General features: G+C 44.3%; 2 protein-coding genes and 1 long non-coding RNA gene across 5 annotated transcripts; all 3 read left to right on the forward strand.

The window, feature by feature from the left end:
• The first annotated feature begins 6,378 nt into the window (after positions 1 to 6,378).
• Positions 6,379 to 7,063, forward strand: LOC119316297. Its single transcript, XM_037590595.1, has one exon. It carries the CDS (start codon positions 6,453 to 6,455, stop codon positions 6,966 to 6,968), a length of 516 nt encoding a protein of 171 aa, XP_037446492.1. The 5' UTR covers positions 6,379 to 6,452; the 3' UTR covers positions 6,969 to 7,063.
• A 3,355-nt stretch (positions 7,064 to 10,418) lies between these two features.
• Positions 10,419 to 11,186, forward strand: LOC119314975. Its single transcript, XM_037589654.1, has one exon. The coding sequence runs from the start codon at positions 10,493 to 10,495 to the stop codon at positions 11,036 to 11,038; it is 546 nt and encodes a 181-aa protein (XP_037445551.1). The 5' UTR covers positions 10,419 to 10,492; the 3' UTR covers positions 11,039 to 11,186.
• A 3,266-nt stretch (positions 11,187 to 14,452) lies between these two features.
• LOC119314526 lies at positions 14,453 to 15,795 on the forward strand. 3 transcript variants are annotated; one of them, XR_005152341.1, is made up of 2 exons: positions 14,453 to 14,938; positions 15,012 to 15,795. It is a non-coding gene; the product is annotated as an uncharacterized LOC119314526 (long non-coding RNA). The 3 variants fall into 3 exon arrangements; XR_005152342.1 differs by having other exon boundaries at positions 15,015 to 15,795; XR_005152340.1 differs by having other exon boundaries at positions 15,035 to 15,795.
• Positions 15,796 to 19,729: the final 3,934 nt, after the last annotated feature.

Here is a 19,729-nt window from a genome sequence, read left to right on the forward strand (position 1 = left end):
TACTTTCATTTCCACAATTCATATCCCCCAATATAAACCATAGATACTCAAGTATAAGCAGATAACAAAAACATAGCAATAATCTATCAAACCAGAATGACCGTTGTAATCTAATTTAAATGCATACTTCCGGAACTTCAAAAATTCTAAAAACTTAGGGCCTAATAGAGAAATTATAAGAAAGTACTTTGTAAACATCCTCAAGGCTACTCTTGGCACATTATGATCGTTACAACAGCAATAACCATATTGACACACAAGAAAAAAATAAAAATAAATATTGGTTTGCTTCCCAACAAGCGCTTTTTTAGTGCCTTCACCTACTTCATCTGGCGCTCCTCCAAGCACAGGTATGCCACAACCTCTTGGAAGGTCAGCGAGGGCAGCAAGGTGAGGTTGGAGGCAGCGTTGCCAAAATCCTCATTGAGGCCAGTGGCGAGGGTGCTAAGAAGGAGCTCATCGGAGATCACCTCTCCGATGTCACGGAGGTCATCAGAGTGCATCTTCAGGTGCATGCAATAGTCATCAATAGAGAAGTCATGCTAATGCCACTCGAAGAATAGCCGCCGAGGGAAAACAATCATGAGCTTCGTCCACATGGAGTAGGCATCATCGTGGTCGCGTACGACTGTGTGGAAGAGGTCCTCCGAGATGGTGGTAGAACCAGTGGATAAGCGTGGCATCGATGGCCATCCACTCGGTGTCGCCCATCATGAGACTTGCGCTAATGGAGTCGTCGATGTGATCATGGAGGTAGTACTCGCGGAAGACCAAGGAGAAGTAGGTTTTCCAGGCATAGTAGGTGGAGGTGGATTGATCAAGCCACATGGGAACGCGATCGAAGATGTTGACATTGCGGATGTCAGTGGCAGAGGGAGGGTCGGGACCGACAAAGGGGTTAGAGGCACCAGAGATGGAGGAACTAGGGGAACCATGGCGGCGCAACAAGGAAGTGCAGTGGTGCGGCCTTAGCCGAGAGGAGTAGCGGTAGTGACTTAAGTAGAGGAAATAGTGGCGGCGGCCTATCTAGAGGGAGGAGCGATCGGGTTGGGTGGTGATCGGGGTTGGGTAGCGATCAGGGTGGTTAACTGGAGGGAGGAGCGATCGGGTTTGGGGTGGCGATCGGGGTGGGTTTTGAGAATAGGCAATCGTGGAGAGGAGCAGCAGCAGCTGAGGGGCGGCGACTGTAGGTGGAGAGGGTAGGAGATGGAGAGAGGTGCAGAAGATGCGGCAGCAGGGAGCGGATGGCTAGGGTTTGGATCAGAGGGTAACTGATACCATGTAGTTTGGCAATGCAACTCATGATAATTGATCGGGTGCACAAGCAGACACACACATGTATATGTACAAGGGGTAGCTCACATCCTTAACTATACAAGGAAACAATGGTTGTTAGGAAAAGACCCTAACCATATGATAGCCTATACCATATATTCAACACTGTGACTCATGCTTTGCAGAGGCCGGATATTGTTTCGATGTTGTTGTATTACCTCTGTAGTCCGTATGTTAATTCAATGAAATGTCATTAATCAAACGAAGAAGAAAAAGATCAGAATAGTACTTGGCCAGGTCACTGCAGCAGCACACGGCTGCAAAGCCTGTCGTGATTTAATCTGTGAGGATAAACTAAAGCTCCGAGGATGGCTTTCTCGAAAGAGGATTTTCTACCATACACGGGAGGTCCCGTGCATGCATCCATCATTTTGTTTTAATTTAATGATGTATGGGATCTCTAGCATCATGTGCATAGTGTTTTCTCTCTTCTGTAACATGCAATCACATATTATTTCCTATTCGTTTAGTTTCAGTCAGATAAATAGAGGTGTAATATATTTTAAAATAAAAGTTTGACTTACATTATTTTTTTTAAATTGTGTTTTTTCTGACAAGATCTTTAAAACAAGACCGATATTGAATATACTTTTAGAAATTATTATTTTGACAACTGAATCACCATGTTTCAAAATTTGTATTTTTAAAATCATTTAAATATATTCAGAAGTGGTCTGGTTTTAAAGTCCGCATTATCATAAACCCAAATATGCAAACAAATTATAACTTAGGCTTTGGGTACAAAAGACAGAATAGACTTAAACTTAGGAATATGATGAAAAAGTACAGGATAGTGAAGCGTAAGGCTGCATAGTTAAACAGTGTCCTTGCATGTGGTGAAAGAAACAGCTGGCTAATTTTGATTACCTATGCATGCATATTTCCGGATCTCAAAGCAAATCAAGGGCTCCCGGGCAGTCGGGCTCTCCCATGCACGAGACTTTTCTCCGGCTTTCCCGCCATGATCTTTTGGAACTCGGCAGTTCACAGTAAAATGCGCCGATGCAGGGAAGACAGAAAAAAGAAAGCGACACAGAAACAGATGGCAGTGAAAGAGACGGTCACGTCTGTACGTCCGATCGACCAGAATCGAAGGAGAGCCAGATGGCAAACGCAGAGAGCAGTAGCAACAAAAGCGGCCGGATAACGCGCTCCCGTGCATGTCAGAGGTCGGCCGGTTTTCAAGCAAAGCTGAGGTGCCACGTCGTTCAGGTCCTCACCAATCAGCACCCATGTCTTGATGCGAATGTTCCTAGATACTCATCTCTATAAAAATCTCGCCCACTGAAGCTCGTCTCTACAAATCCCACCCGACCCGCTTCACTCGGGTTTACAGCTCTCAGTCTCCCAAACCACCGCAAGTGACACCAAAACATCCATCCCCTCCACGCACCCGATTTCTACTGCTCACGCTCCTAAATATCTCATCTACTCCCTCCGTCCCGATTTATTAGGCCTCTCAGCATCACAAGCATGTCCTCTTTTATAATGCCCCGCTTTGGAAAGGTGCATGCATGCAACCATTTCATTGGTTGCATCGAAAGCCATTGTTGTTGGTGCCATGGCTGAAAATTAATACATTTCATGCCTGTTTTTTCATTAGCTGCATGCATGTGAAAGAGTGCATTGAGAGTGAAATGGAAGAATTAATGTGTCTTGATCTAAGAGAAGTTGTCTTTAGGCCTAATAAACCCGGACGGAGGGAGTAGCTCATGGCGACGGCGGATGCGAGTCGGCCCAATGGGCCTGCGCGCTGTCGACACCCAACTGCCGCTCCGCCTCACTCACCCCCGTCAATATCACCGGCGGCGGCGCCACCCACTCACCGTGGAAACCCGTCGGCGGCTCGTCCCCGTCCTTTACCAGGAGCCGGCGCTCGGGCTCGTTCCGGTGCGGTCTTCACAAGGCGCGCAAGCAGGCGGCCCCCGGCGGCCGCAGCAAGCCCACCTCCCCGCCGTCCATCCGTCGTCTGGGCCCGAAGCGAATGAATAGCCGGCAGTGCGCCAGCAGGGCCCTGAGGCCGTCCCCCGTGGCGCAGCAGTCGCAGCACCTGAGGCGCGCGGGCGGGTTAATTACCATGTCCACGGCCGGCGAGCATCCCGGCGAACAAGCTGTACTTTATCAGTTCGGTTGTGGAAGTTAGTGTAGATTTTCTTGTTTGGTTGTGGAACCTCGCACGGGGAATTTAAATCCCACGATTCCAACGGGATTTGTGTAGTTTTTCTTGTTTGATTGTGAAAGGCGATACTTTATCAGTTCTGTTTCCTCGCCGGAAATCAGCTGCTTGGCATTACCAATAATTATCAAATACTCCGTAGGGCGTTCCTTTTCCTTAACGATGATGCTATATCAGTTCTGATTCCGATGAGATTTGTGTAGTTTTTATTGTTTGGTTGTGGAAGGCGGTGATGCTATATCAGTCATGTTTTCTCGCCGGATAATCAGCTGCTTGGAATACCAATAAATATCACCGGTGAGTTGGTTCTCATCTCTCTATCAAATAGTAGGGCGTTCCTTTTCCTTGACGATCATACATTGTACAGGTTAAACAAAAAAATCGTTACTAGGATTGTCTCGCTTAAGTTGTGTGTATCTGGATATAAGCTGAGCGTAAATTCATGGGTTTTGGGCTTATAAGACTATGCCGAGTATTAAAAGAACAAAACACGGCAAAGACAATGGGCTCAGCTTATATTAACATATAAGTAGACAATGGGCTCAGCTTATATGAACATATATATAAGATGAGAGTGACAAAAAGTACGCTCGCCTACAGAAAATGCTCGGCATATACCACAAAAAGAGCACGACTTACATAACCATCCCGGCAAAGGTTCGTGCCACGTGACGATCACGGAGGTGGTTGATGGCTCCGTGACGGTGTTGCCTATAAGCTAAGTGTATCTATGAACAGGGGCGGAGCTGGAGCTAATGTTTCCCTGATGCACTACATGCATTAAATGAAGGTGTATTTCACAGTTTGTAACACAAATTGCCAAACATAATAGAAATCGATTTGTAAGCACAAAATGAAACAGTCAAATTGCTTAATGTAAGGCTAAAGCAAAGTAGAAAATTACTTTAAATGGATGTCTTGCATTCCCAAATTCCAAAACAGATCATCAGACATCAAGGTTCAGTAACCTACATGACTAAAAATAGAATTAAAACTTTTAAGTAGAACATAATGCCAAATAATATCGAATCATATTGAATGATAATGTTCTATCAATCCTCTTGCCTCGATCATATTGAGGCTATGTTTGGAGTCCCTCCGCTCCACGATTCCTCTCCTGAAGTAGGCGGAGCTGTAGTGGAAAATCGCGAAGCTAGGAAATAGGTGATCCACAGATCCTCGGATTTTGCGGAGTTGGTTGATTGCCAAACAAGCTCTGAATCTTCTCCCAACTCATGTCGTCTTGAGCATCTTATAATGGTGCCTTTCTTTCGAGAGAAAACTTGTCTATACTATCTGCATTTAACAATTAAATTACAAATGAGACATAAAAAATTGTGAAGCCAATGAAATATACCTAATTACAAGTTTCCCTTCTGGATAATATCTGGCCTTGGAGCTATATTCTTATTCATCACATTATATAAATTTTACTTGGAGCGTCTTGTGCCATAGTTTTGTTTGCTTGTTTTTTCTTAGTTTTCCATAATCATTGTTTGCTGGACACAGTTTTTGAAAGAGACACACATTCATCATGATTTATTAGAATACACTATGTGCTTCACTTATATTTCTTGAGTTAGGCAATTGCTCAAGAGCATGGCGGTGATTATATTTTATAGAAATAATTGCCCTCTCATGCTTCACTTATATCGTTTTAGGAGTCTATAAATAGGAAGTGGTAATGTGCACAGGTTATAAGACTAGTCCAAGAATGATAGCTATATACGAATGATATAATGTAAATTTGCATGTAGATCACTGAATAAGAAACATGTGATTTGATTGTATCAGTGTCATAATATGAAAGGGTATTAGTTCATGGTCCTTGGTTAATAGAAATATCAATATTAAAATTTGTTGTGTATTACTCCCTTCGTTTTGAATTACTTGTCACAGGTATGAATATATCTAGATGTATTTTAGTTCTAGATACATCCGTTTCCGCGACGAGTAATTTGGAGCGGAGGGAGTACTCATTTAAGTGTTCGTCATGCCATGACAGGGAAGTTGGAGCATACTTATACCTCGTTGAAATCATTTGTGTTGTTCGAATCGGGGGAGCGCCATGATTAAATCCTTCCAAAACCTCCTCCCTGGGGCATGCAAGTAGTACTTTATTTTTAGGGCTAATAAAACTTTTACAATAAGTATAAAGTTAAATAGAAGGGAAATTTTGTCGGGAAAAAAAAGGCTGGGACGCCTTTCGTCGCTCATCTTTAATCAGTAGGCCATCTGATCATCAACAATCGTGAGTGATGCAGCGCACGGAGGCAGACAATGGCGGGTCGGGGCGGCACGTAGAGCTGTTTCCGTTCCCGTGACCGCAACATTACATGGCCATGGTCACCGGAGCAGCACACGGCTGCACTTGAAGCCTGTTGTGATTAAAATCTGTGAGGATTAACAAAGGCTCCGACAACGGCACCCGGCAGTTCGCTGTAAAATGCCCCGATGCACGCAAGACTGAAAAAAGAAAGCGACAGAGAAACGGATGGCAGTGAAACTGAAAGAGACGGCCACGTCTCATCGTTCGGTCGACCAGAATCGAATGAGAGCCAGGCGCAGAGCAGTAGCAACAAAAGCGGCCGGATCACGACGCGCTCTGGCACCATCGCCGGCTCCACGATCCCTTCCTTCCTTCCCGCGTACTCCACAAACACCGATGCTCCCGTGCATGCATTCCAGAGGTCGGACGGTTTTCAAGCAAAGCTGAGGCGATCCCACAGTCGCTGCTGTCTGCTCGCGCGCCACGTCGTTCAGGTCCTAGACACTCGTCTCCATAAAAATCTCGCCTACTGAAGCTCGTCCCTATAAATTTAGGCCAACCCGCTTCACTCAGGTTTACAACTCACAGTCTCCCAAACCATCGCAGAGTGACACCAAATCCTCCGTCCCCTCCACGCACCCGACTTCAACTGCACACGCTCCTCGATCTCTCATGGCGACGGTGGCTGCGAGTCGGCCCAGTGGGCCAGTGCTGTCGCCACCCAACTGCCGCTCCGCCTCACCCACCCCTGTCACCGCCGGCGACGCCACCCACTCGCCGGGCAAGTCCGTCAGCGGCTCGTCCCCGTCCTCCACCAGGAGCCGGCGCTTCTGCACGTGCTCCCCGACGAACCACCCGGGCTCGTTCCGGTGCAGCCTCCACAAAGCGCGCAACCAGGCAGCCGCCGCCGGCAGCAGCAAGCCCACCTCCCCGCCGTCCATCCGCCGTCTGGGCCCGAAGCGAATGAACAGCCGGCAGTGCGCCAGCAGGGCCCTCGCGCCGTCCGCCGCGGCGCAGCAGTCGCAGCACCTGAGGCGCGCGGGCGGGTTAATCCCCAGGACGAGCAGGCTCTCCACCATGTCCACGGCCGGCGAGCGTCCCGGCGACAAGCTGTACTTTATCAGTTTGGTCGTGGAAGTTAGCGTAGATTTTCTTGTTTGGTTGTGGAACCTCGCGCGGGGAATTTAAATCCCACGATTCCGACCAGATTTGTGTAGTTTTCTCTTTCTTTTATGGTTGTGATGAAAGGGATACTTTATCAGTTATCTTTCCTCGCCGGAAATCAGCTGCTTCGCATACCAATAATTATCAAATAGTAGGGCTCTCGCGTTACTTTTCCTTAACGATCATACATTGTACGGGTGTAGACAAAAGATTGTCTCACTTAAGTTGCCGTGTATTTGTATGTAAGCCAAGCATAAATTCATGGGTTCTCGGCTCCTATATGTTGAGGAGTAATGCTACACGTACAAACGAGTTACAAGATTTTACAAAGAGGGTTAATTTGATTGGTCAACAGGTGGGGAGGCGGCTCACTCCCCTGAAAATCAGGGGGGCAAGTTTATGATTGGTTAGTAGATGAAAAAATTTCTAGTCAGCGTGCAATTGCGTGTAACTCTTTGTATGTTTAGCATTATTGATATATTAAGTATTAAAAGAAGAAAACACGGCAATGACAATATGCCGAGCGTAAAGCGTTCTCGGCTTATAAGCCTATACGCCAAGTATTAAAAGAATAAAACACGACGAAAACAATGGGCTCGGCTTATATGAACATAAGCCAATAGTGATAAAAACATATGCTCAACTTACAAGAAAAGCTCGGCATATACTACAAAAAGATCATAGTTTACATAACCATCCCGGCAAAGCTTCGTGTCACGTGGCAATCATGGAAATGGTTGACGGCTCCGCGGCGATGTTGCCTATAAGCTGAGTGTATCAGTGATAGGCTCCGCTTATGTGATATGTAAGTTTTGAAGAATGAGAATCAACATTTAATTGGGATGGGACTCTAAGGCCGTAGTTCCGACGGTAGGGTTCCATTTCCTACCGTGAGAAAAAAATCGATTTCAAATACAGTAGTTTTACCAACTTACTACTGAGAAACTTAGCGGTAGGAGTGCACTGCCTCCGCCAGCCTTTTCGACGGTAGAATTGCACTGTCTACTATAGGTTTTCCCCCTCCCTACATACAATAGGGTTTTTTTTTGGAAGAGGAAGGGGGGTTGAGTCCACGTCAGCCCACCATCCAGTTGACCGAGCCTGCCGCTAATCCTACCGCCAGTGGCCTTAGCGGTAGGCCGTCTACCCTACAGCCATCGACCCCGGAGGTAGAAAAAGGGTCAGATCCATATTGTTATTATTTTGGAACCGGGGTCAAATCTTGCGCAACTATCAAAAGGGTCGAAACAAGTTTGGCCGCACACGACTGACCTTAAAGCCCGTCGTTATTAAATCTGTGAGAATTAACTGCATTTGATGGCTCAGTTTTTTCTAAGTATTATTGGAATGTTGCAGTTTTCTAAATTACAACGGTTTAAATTACTGTAAGCTGTTTGGCAACCCAAAAAACTATGGTATTTACAACTGTAGTATTGCCAAAGCCATAGTATGTCGGCTACAGCCGCCTCCAAACATACAAGGATTCTCTACCTCCTGCCGGCGCCGGTGCCGGTCCGTCCCGTCTCCGGCGGCCCTCCATGGAGGCGGAGTGGATCTCGGCCCTTGCCGGTGGGAGGACACCGTTTTTAGATCTGCTTTTTAGCTTTATTGGTGTTCTGTTCAGGAAGGCGAGACGGCGGCGGCTCCCTGAAGATGGAATAAAGGTCTCCCCGCCTAGCCCCCGTTCCGGTTATCTGTTTAGTATCATCGATGGGCGTGTGGATGTGCGTCTCGGGCGGATCTGTCTTTGGTGGATTTGCTCGGATCTGTTCATCGTTTCTCTTCGTTCGTGTGTCTTCAGGTTGGATTCTTTTGATCTACAATCTTCATCTGCGGCAGTTGCTGTTCTGATGCGTTGGTTTCATGGGGCCTTAGCACGACGACTTGCCGACTATCTACTACAATAATGTTTGCCCGACTCCTGCGAGGGAGGGGCGATGACAGCGGCGCGCCTTCGGTTCGCTTCAGTGCTTGTAGTCGTCGCCAGGTTGTCTACGGATCTGGATGTAATTTTTATTATTTCTAGTGTTCGTTGTACTATCATGATTAAAGATGAATAGATTAGAAGTTTTTCTCGTAAATAAAAGCCATAGTACGTATTTTCGCTGTATTAAAAAAAACCACAATCCATTTTAAAAAAAGAGCAAGCAAGAAAACAAATCTATTCGTTATTGCCTTCCTCGCTGCAGGCCGCCGCTCTTGTTTGAGATTGTCAGCCATGGACAAGCCAAGAGAACGAAAAATGATGTCTATGGTTCTTCCGCTTGAACTCCTCGTTCTCTCTTCCTATGCCCCGTGCGCATCTGGTCAGTCCTCTGGCTAGCAATGGTCGTGCTAATGGCTGCAACGCGAGTCCACAAGAAATTGCTGGCTGAGCATGTACATGCCTAGTTGCGTGCGATCATATCGGGCCGTACGTGTGCCGCGCTGTCATGCTGCGGCCTTGCTTGTCGCTGCTGGCCACGCATGTGCTGCTGCCGACCGCCGCCCGTGCCTTCGCTCGCCGCCCTAGCCGGCTCGCCACTATGCGTCACTGTTGCGCAGCCGAGCCGGAGCACCGGCGCAATATTCCGGTGCCGCGGCTGATGCCCAGCATGCCGCCTGGTCTGTTTGTGCGCGCATGACCGTTCAGTTTGGAAGGCAAGCTAAGGACATGCATGTTGCAAGTGTGAAACGGCTATCTAGCTAACTTACGTCGTTGTAAATGAGCACCAGCCAAACACGTCATAGTATTCTCAATACTATAAAATATTTTGATATGTAAAAACTGTGTGGTATCTAGTTTTTATAGTTTAAAATATTATAGTTTTTCAATACTACAGTTTTTGCACTACTTTGTTGTCAAACGCAGGCCTTATTAATGATGGATACGACTTGCCTGCTTCCTTCCCATGCTCTCATCCGTGTTTTCACTTCATCCTATGGCTGTTTTTTTTTTCCTTTCTAATCTAATCATCTTCTCCCCTGATTTTAAAATGATATGACCGGGTCATATTTTATTTCAATCAAATTAAGCCTCGTACACGGAAGCACGGATGGGCACGCGCGGGAAGCAGGCAAGTCTCGTCCGTCAGTGATGATCTTTCGGCACTCGGCAGTTCACAGTAAAATGCGCCGATACAGGTAAGAGCAAGACAGAAGAATGAAAGCGAAAGAGAAACGGATGGCAGTAAAAGAGACGGCTACGTCTGTTCGTGCGGTCGACCAGAATGGAAGGAGAGCCAGATGGCAGACGCGGAGAGCAGTAGCAACAAAAGCGGCAGGATCACAGCGCGCTCCAGTGATGTCTGAGGTCGGCCAGCTTTCAAGCAAAGCTGAGATGCCACGTCGTTGAGGTCCTCACCAATCACCACCCATGTCTTGATCCGAATGTTCCTACATACTCGTCTTTATAAAGATCTCGCCCACTGAAGCTCGTCTCTATAAAAATCTCGCCCACTGAAGCTCGTCTAGTACTCTCAAAGTCTTACCAAACCACCGCAAGTGACACCAAAACCTCCGTCCCGTCCACGCACCCGGCTTCAACTGCTCACGCTCCTCGATCTCTCATGGCGACGGCGGCTGGCAGTCGGCCCAGCGGGCCTGTGCTCTCGACACCCAACTGCCGCTCCGCCTCACCCACCCGCGCCAAGCTCGCCCGCGGCGACGCCACCCACTCGCCGGGCAAGTCCGTCAGCGGCTCGTCTCCGTCTTCCACCAGGAGCCGGCAGTCCTGCACGTGCTCCTCGACGAAGACGAACCACCCGGGCTCGCTCCGGTGCAGCCTCCACACGGCGCGCAAGCAGGCGGCCCTCGCCGGCAGCAGCAAGCCCGCCTCCCCGGCGTCCATCCGCCGTCTGGGCCCGAAGCGAATGAACAGCCGGCAGTGCGCCCGCAGGGCACTCGCGCCGTCCCCCGCGGCGCAGCAGTCTCAGCACCTGAGGCGCGCGGGCGGGTTAATCCCCAGGACGAGCAGGCTCTCCGCCATGTCCACGGCCGGCGAGCGTCCCGGCGACTTTATCAGCTTGGTTGTGGAAGCTAGTGTAGTTTTTCTTGGTTGGTTGTGGAAGGCGATATTTTATCAGAGGTGGGGGAACCTCGCCCGTGCAAATTAGACCCCACGATTCCGACGAGATTTGTGTAGTTTTTCTTGTTTAGTTGTGGAAAGCAATACTTTATCAGTTATGTTTCCTCGCCGGAAATCAGCTGCTTGGCATACCAAAAGTTATGACCGGTGAGATGTTTCTCATCTCTTTATCAAATATAAATTGAAGGGCGTTCCTTTTCCTTAACGATCATACATTGCATGGGTGTAAACAAAAAAATACCATTACAAAGATGGTCTCACTTAAGTTGCCGTGTATCTGGATATAAGCCGAGGGTAATTAAGCGTTCTCTGCTTATAAGCCTATATGCCGAGTATTAAAAGAATAAAACACGACCGAAAACATTGTGCTCGGCTTATATGAACATAAGCCGAGAGTGACAAAAATTATGCTCGGCTTTAAAAAAAGCTCAGCATATACCACAAAAAGATCACGGTTTACATAACCATCCTGGCAAAGGTTCGTGTCATGTGGCAATCACGGAAATGGTTGAAGGCTACGCGGTGATGTTGCCTATAAGCTGAGTGCATCAGTGAGAGGCTCAGCTTGTGTGATACGTAAGCCAAGTATCCGATAAACGACCCTCAGCTTATACTTTGCATTTATTTTTGCAAAACTCTTTCTTAACAAAAAGGGTCTTTTTAAGTTTTTTCATTGCATTTATATTTGCTTATTGCATTCCAAAATGACTTTTCAAATATACTCTACTGACAAGTAAGTGGTTAATTACGCTTATTTGTTAGCATCACATATTACAATGCATGGAAATGACATGACTAAACATATGGAACCATACAAAAAATACCACTAGTTTATTCCAGAGTCTAGAGATTAACAACTAAGAGTTTAAATGCCAATACCGCAGGAGTCACCCTATAAATTAAATATTACAAAACAAAGACATTCAAATTATCTAGATTTGACTCAATCCCTGCATGGTGTTGGCATTCCTAACATATTATGGGGTGAACCTATGTTTTGTGGCCTGATATAAGTGTCAACAACTTCTTAATTTGCATACGTCAAACATCAATAGCATTTACTTCATATTGGATCACATAGTTTGCCCTAAGACATTTAAACTATGACAAGGCAACATGGTCATGCTACGAGTTCATTTCATACACTAAAATATGACTAAGGCCTCTTTTGGTTCATAGGTTAGGAAAATCATAGGAATAGGAAAGTCATAGGAAATGAGATGGCATGTATCTCAAATCCTATGAGTAGGAATAGGAAAAAAATGAGATGACATGTATCTCAAATCCTATGAGTAGCAATAGGAAAGGAGATGCTCTTTAATTCACCATCATAGGATTTTTTTCCATTGAGTCTAGCCTAATGTTTATTTTCCTATGAAATGTGAAGGATAGAAAAAATTCTTTCATAGGAATAGGATTCCATTCTTACAAACCAAAGGGCTCTAAAGAAATCTTTCCTATAGCAATCCTATCCTATGAAATTCCTACAAGATTCCTCTAAATCAAAGGAGGCCTAAGGCAAGTGGAATCAACCTAGTTGTATTTTTTTTTGCAGGAACCTAGTTGTATTTTAATGACCAACAAATAGAAATCGAATATATATATATGAGAAAAGTATACTTTTTGTCTCTCAATTCTTGGTGAAGTCTAGATTTGGTCCCTCAACAAATAGAAATCAATTATATATATATGGGGTAGCACTATTCTAATCCTGGGATCAAAATAACTATTTGGATCACGGCTGGCTCTATAAGGAGCCGTGGAGATGCTCCCGAACTCAGAAATTTCCACCGAACAGAAAAAGAAAAAAAAATCACCACCACCCCCGCTTACCTTATCCACACTAGAAGAACGCCCGTGCGTTGCAACGGGGCCACATTAACTTTAAGAGTTCAATATTAATATTCTCATACATATCAATCCTTCTTCTCCTTCCGTCTGCCACCGAGATAGGGACCTAGACTTTGTGCTGCTCTTATTGATTTCAAACCCAGATGAGATGGGGTGGTGGGAGGGGGGACGAAAAAACCCAGACGAAACAAAGGAGAAGGAGAGCCTCATCAGTAGCATCATGGTGAATTTCAAACCTAGCGTTGTGCTCCGCCCAACGAACATGGACGCCGCCGCCGGCGGCCCGGTGGAGCTCGAACCCGAGAGACTCTGCTGCTTGCTGGGAGGGGTCGGGGAGGGTCGGAGCACATGAGCATTGACGTGAAGACAGAGTAGGCCGGGGAGATTACTGTGCACGCCGCACAGCGACTTGGACCTCGGAGGGCCTTAGCTCTGTCAGGAGGAGGTCCCGAGTTCCTGCCGAGGACAGCCTGACGGGGGAGACGCACGGCCGCTCGCGCTGCCCGCAACGCGACCACGCCCTGCCCTAGGGTTCTGCGACGGCGGCAGCGTCGTCCACAGCCACACCCTCTCTGAGTCCTGCCCTGAACTGGGGTTCCGAGATGGCGGCGGTGGCGGAGGTCTCTGAGGTTGGAGAGGGGCAAGATGTAGGACGGCGGAGGCTGGAGCCTGGAGCGATGGCGGCGTTTCGGGATTGCAGGCAGGGGGACGTGCGAGGTGAGTGTTTTTTTCACCAGTTTATGTTGTGTTGCCTGCACGGATATATAGGAGAACAAATAGGTGGATTATAATTCCTTCCATTGTATAAGTGCTGGGAAAGGAAGCGAGGGACAAAAATCAATCGAGGGGCCTTTAAGAGTAGAGATTAGTTAATTGGATTTTTCTTTAAAGTCTGTTATTTGTTTTCTTAAAATTTATTATATGTTTCCTAAATCAAATTGCATTGATGGGATGGATCGATTGATTTGGATAGTCTATTATTTGTTTCCTTCACATCCATTATATGTTTCCTAAAGCAAATTGCATTGATGAGATGGATCATTTGATTTGGATGGATCGATTGATTTGTTTCCTTAAAATTGGATTTTTTTAAAGTCTGTTATTTGTTTCCTTAAAATTTATTATATGTTTCCTAAATCAAATTGCATTGATGGGATGGATCGATTGATTTAGATAGTCTATTATTTGTTTGCTTCACATCCATTATATGTTTCCTAAAGCAAATTGCATTGATGAGATGGATCGTTTGATTTGGATGGATCGATTGATTTGTTTCCTTAAAATTGGATTTTTCTTTAAAGTCTGTTATTTGTTTCCTTAAAATTTATTATATGTTTCCTAAATCAAATTGCATTGATGGGAGGGTGACGCATGGAAAGTTATGATCCGTTAAGATTTTTTTCGTTGTGTTAGAGGGTGACGCGAAACTAAACCGGTGGGGTAGGGGGGGACGAAAAAAACCAGCGAAATGAAACGGGTGGGAGGTGGGAGGAAGTACCAAAGAAGTACCAAAAAAATCGGGTGAGGTGGGACGAAAAAAAACCTGGAAGCGAGACTACCAACTGCTCCATTAGGAGTAGAGACTCCCGCATCCCCATTCTCCCGCGGATCCTCCCCGCCGCGGACGCACTTCCATCTCCCCCAGCCGCCGCTGCCGCGGTTCCTCTCCGGCCGCCGCTGCCGTGGTTCCTCCGCCGCGCCTTCCCTTCACCCACCTTCCCGCAACCTCTCTCAAACCTCCCAACAACCCGCCAGCCAACCTCCGGCTGCCGCCCACCCGCCGGCTTGCCGCCGCCCCATCTCCTAAGGGCGCGCCGCCGCCCTGCCTCCTCCTAAGGGCGCTTCCTCCTAGCGTGTCGCCGCCCCAACTACTTCCGGTTCGAGGCCACCGCACCACCTTCTTCCGGCGCATGGCACCCGATCCAGACGCGCTCCACCCGCCCATCCGGTCCCCGCGCTCTTCCCACCGGCTCCCTCCGGTCCAGAGGCGCCTCCCACTGCCGCCCGAGGCCACCGAGCCCCACCCCGTAGCCATCCTCGACCCCTGTCCCTGCCGCGCCCGTCGGCGAGGTTAACGGTGAGATCCCTCCACGTCCTCTATACTCCACCTCCTTAATTTTCCTTGGATTTGATCTTAAAGAATGGGGCAGTAGCTCCGGTGGCTTCTCTTCAGTCCATGAACGAGGTTGCTCATGGCACGCACGAGCTGGGGAGGCTGCAGTTTTGCGGCGCGTACACACAGTTCGTCGTTGGCCTGTGGCATCATCCTGCTGGTCAGCGACCAACGGAGCTGGCCTGAGGCGTGGTCTTGCTCGCCGGCGCTAGGCGCAGCTCGGCTGGAAGGAAGAAGGAGCCTGTGAAGTTCGGCCGGTGAGCCTATGCAGTCCGACGACGCATTTGTGCTTGTGTCCTGTTCACGGGCATAGCGTGTGTGATGGTTGTGTGCACACGACAGCCACAAGGTGTTAAGAGAAACCAAGCTAGAAGCATAAGGCAATACCTTCATACGCGTGTGCACGCAAGAAAGACACAGAGAAGTTCAGGCAATGTGATGATGCAGGAGCGGCAGCATCAATGGCAACTCGAGTAAATTTCTCATGGTCATTCGAATAAAAAATGGCAGCGACTTCGCGGTGGCCGGCATCTAGAATGCTTGGTCAAAACTAAAGTCTGAGTGTTGCTAGGTACATTCGGATTAATACATTTACACTTTTCTTCAGGAAGATATTTGTAAGTCTGAACATGGTGTTCCTTTCTCTTCAGGAAGGTAGTTGCTTTAAAAAGAATACATCATGTCAGTCCAATTGTATTCTTCTTCAGTTAAGAAAGATGAAGTGCACTAACATATGTAGGCCTGGGATGCATCCATGTATAATTGTATTAAAAAAAGGAAGGATCAGTCTGGGTGGATGAGAAGTTCAAGTTGAACTCTCCTCTACTGACACTTTGGTTTTATTTGAGTGTTGCTATACACACGACATGCACTGGATGATTTGTGCACGATCGTACTGATCCAACTGTACATGCGGTAGACCAAGTGGAGACCGTCCGGCTGCGATGTATCGACTGCTTAGTAGTTCCGTTTTTGTTTCCAAGTATTCAGTTTTTAGATGTTCTACTACAGTCTCTGAACAAAATCTGATATTGTTTCACCCGCTGATCCTTTTTACAGTCCTTGATCAGCAATCACAATTTAATTTTTACTATTTCTACATTACACAAAAAGTAGAGCATAGAAGCTCAAAATTTGAAGCAAAAAAGCGAGCATTTCTTGAAGACAAAAGATGTGGATGCGAAGTTCATATTCTCTGCCGCAAATAGTTCAAAATATTCGCTTACGGCAAAACACACACATTGGCTATCCAAAAAGTAAAGAGAAGAACACGCAAAAAATCATGAAGCTCAAATTTTAAAAATAGAGAAGTCTAAAGTTAATTAAAAATAATCTTTGCTTCTAAAAAATAAAATAAAAAGTTTAGATTTAAATAGCAGAGCAGTTGGATGTTTATTAAACCACTCCTAGCAAAAACAAAAACTAAGAAGTTCAATTTTAAATAATAGAATAGTTCGATGTATATTAAAAACTCAGATTTTCTCGTTACTAAAAGAATAAAACCAAGAGATCAATGTATATAAAAACTCACTTTTTCCTCATTACTAAAGAATAAACACAAAGAACTTCAATTTATAACAGTAGAGTGGTTTAATCTTTTTTACAAAACTCATATTTCTCCCGTTACTAAAGAATAAGCCAAGAAGTTCAATCAAAAATAACTTAGTAGTTTAAAATATATATACCAACAAGAAAATAAGCGTCACCTAGATAATATTAACTCTAGAAGTTTAAATTTAATACATTGGAGAGTTCAAAGAAAATGTTATTGGTGTAAAATAACTCATGGATTTTTCTTGTTCTTGAAAAAATATAACTAAAAAGTTCGAATTAAAATAACTCCAATTTTCACATTTCTAAAAATACACAATGAAGTTCAAATAAAAAAAGGTAGAGCAGTTCAATGTCTATTAAAAACTCAGATATTTTCACGTAACCGAGAGAAGTTCAGATTGATAACTGTGAGAAGGTCGCGTACTACACGGTGTGCATTTTGTATTGAAAAAAGAATGAAAAAGCAAAGGCTGGAATTTTTTGTTGCTAGAAGAGTAGAAGTTCAAGTGCTCGGCACGAGAAAATTCAAAAACTCGTGTGGGAGAGGTTGAACCAAAATATGTGACAGAAATTCAAGGTGAAAACAGTGGGAAGTTCAACTACTACATGGAATGCTTTTCAGATAAGAATATAATAATAGAAACCAAGAAGCCTAAAAGGTTTGTTGAAAGAAGTTCAAGTACTTTGTCCGGGGAAGTTCAAAAATTCTTGCGAGAGAGGTTCACCATATATTTCCATGTCCGAAAACACACACAAAAAATGTGTTTTAAAATAATTCTCTCAATCCACAAAGAAGTTTCACTTATTATTTGGGAGCAATTTGATTTCAGAAAAAAAATTCAAATTATAAAAATGGAAAATTTTCATGTACTACATGGTGTGTGTTTAATATGAGAAAAATGATTTAAAAGGCAAGGTCCAAATTTTTACAGAAAACTCAGATTTTCCTTGTTATAGAAAACTCAGATTTTCCTTATTATTAAAGAATGAAGACAAGAAGTTCAAAAATTAAATAACAAGAAGTTCAACTTTTAAAAATAGAGCGCTTCAAATTTTCATAAAAAAGATTAAGAAATAAAACCAGGAAGTCCATATTAAAAATATGGAGAAGTTCGATGATTATATAAAACTCAGATATTCCTCATTATTAAAGAATGGAAACAAGAAGTTCAAAAATAAAATAACAAGAAGTTCAACTTTTAAAAATAGAGCGCTTCAGAATTCATAAAAAAGTATTAAGAAATTCAGATTAATATTCATAAAAACTCAGTATTTTCACGTAACCGAGAGAAGTTCAGATTGATAACTGCCAGAAGTTCACGTACTACACGGTGTGCATTTTGTATGAAGAAAAAGAATGAAAAAGCAAAGGCTAATGATTTTGTTTTTAGAAGTTCAAGCGCTCGGCCCGATAAAGTTCAAAAATTGTTGTGAGAGAGGTTGAACAAAAATACGTGACAAAAGTTCAAGGTCAAAATAGTGGGAAGTTCAACTACTACACGGAATGCATTTTAGATAAGAATAGAAAACTAAAAGCTTAAAAGGTTTGTTGCAAGAAGTTCATGTGCTCTGTCCGGGGACGTTCAAAAATTATTGCGAGAGAGGTTCACCTTATATTCCCATGTTCGAAAACACAAAAAATATTTATTTTTTTGATTTTTAAAATAATTATCTCAATCCACAAAGAAGTTCAGTTATTATTTGGAAGCAATTTGATTTCAAAAAGAAAATAAAAAAATTCAAATTATAAAAATGGAAAAAGTTCATGTACTACATGGTGTGTGTTTAATATGAGAAAAATGAATAAAAAGGCAAGGTCCAAATTTGTTGTTGTCATAAGTTCAAGTCCTCGGCCGGAGAAAGTTAGAAAAATTATTTTAAGAGAGGTTTGTACAAAAGAAATATCATTTGTGTAACACCGATGAATGGATGAGAAAATTACAAACAAAAATACGTCACAGAAGTTCAACGTGAAAACAGCAGGAAGTTCAACTACTACGCTGAATGAATTTCAGATAAAATTTTTAAAATCGTCACGAGTATCAAAAAATGATCAACATGGGAAAGTTGCGTGTTTACAACAGCTTTCCATCGGTATATCACTTGCCCAATTCCGGTGAGTGCTTGGAGAGTTACGAGCAATGGATGGAGACCTACAAGCAAAAAAATCACGTGAAAAACAGAATGAAGTTCAGGTACACGCGCCGAGAAGTTCAGGTTCTTCACGTGGTGCATTTTCGAAGAATCTGTTTCGCGATAGAGGCAGAACGAATGATCCCGTCGTTTTCGAAATTACTTGAAAACGGCTAAGAATCAGAGAAAACCATCAACATGAAAAAGTTTCGAATTTTCTGTAGCTTTTCAATGGTATATTATTTGCCCAATTCCGATAGATTTTGTAGAAATTACGGCGAAAATTCGTTTTTTGCCATTTTTGAAACTGACTTAAAACCATAAAGAATTGGGAGAAATAATACATACCAAAAAGTTTCGCATTTGTTCAAGCTTTCCAACGCCATATCATTTGCTGCATTCGAACGCACGGTTAAAAAATTAGCTCGAAAATACGAACTCGGTAGGACTTGGAACATTTTCTAAAGTACTCTTAAACCATTCAAAATTAGATAAAAAAGTAGCACATTTTCATAAGCTTTCCAACGCCATATCATATGCCTCCATTGGATTAGCCGTTTAGAAATGACATCGAAAAAACGAACTCAGCTGTTCAGTTTACGAAATTTTACATTTTTTCAGATTACTCTTTAACCATAGGGAATTAGAGAGAACTTTCAACATGTGGAAGGAGCGGTCTTGCAGCAGCTTTCCAACGCCATATTATATGCCTCATTTCTATAAACGGTTTAGAAATGCGATTGAAAATACGATTCATGTTTTTTGTGCGAAGAAAAAACGGTTTTCAAAACTGCTCTTGAACCGCTTATATTTTGCCAAAAATTTAAGTTGGGTCATGATATTGGTGTCCATAGCTTTCCAACGGTATATCGCAAGCTTCATTTCGGCAATGTTGGCGGAAGTTCAACCTAGTTCACAGGGAAGTTCAACGTACTACTAGCGGGGCAGGTCAGGTTATGATCAGAATATTATTGTGATCCCGTGATCAGAATAGTGTTTATATATATATAGTTCACAATTATTGTTTGACAATACAATAAATCCCACTGTTAACATACCCATAAGAGA

The sequence above is a fragment of the Triticum dicoccoides genome, chromosome 6A (genome assembly GCF_002162155.2).
Source record: "Triticum dicoccoides isolate Atlit2015 ecotype Zavitan chromosome 6A, WEW_v2.0, whole genome shotgun sequence".
Taxonomy (NCBI): domain Eukaryota; kingdom Viridiplantae; phylum Streptophyta; class Magnoliopsida; order Poales; family Poaceae; genus Triticum; species Triticum dicoccoides.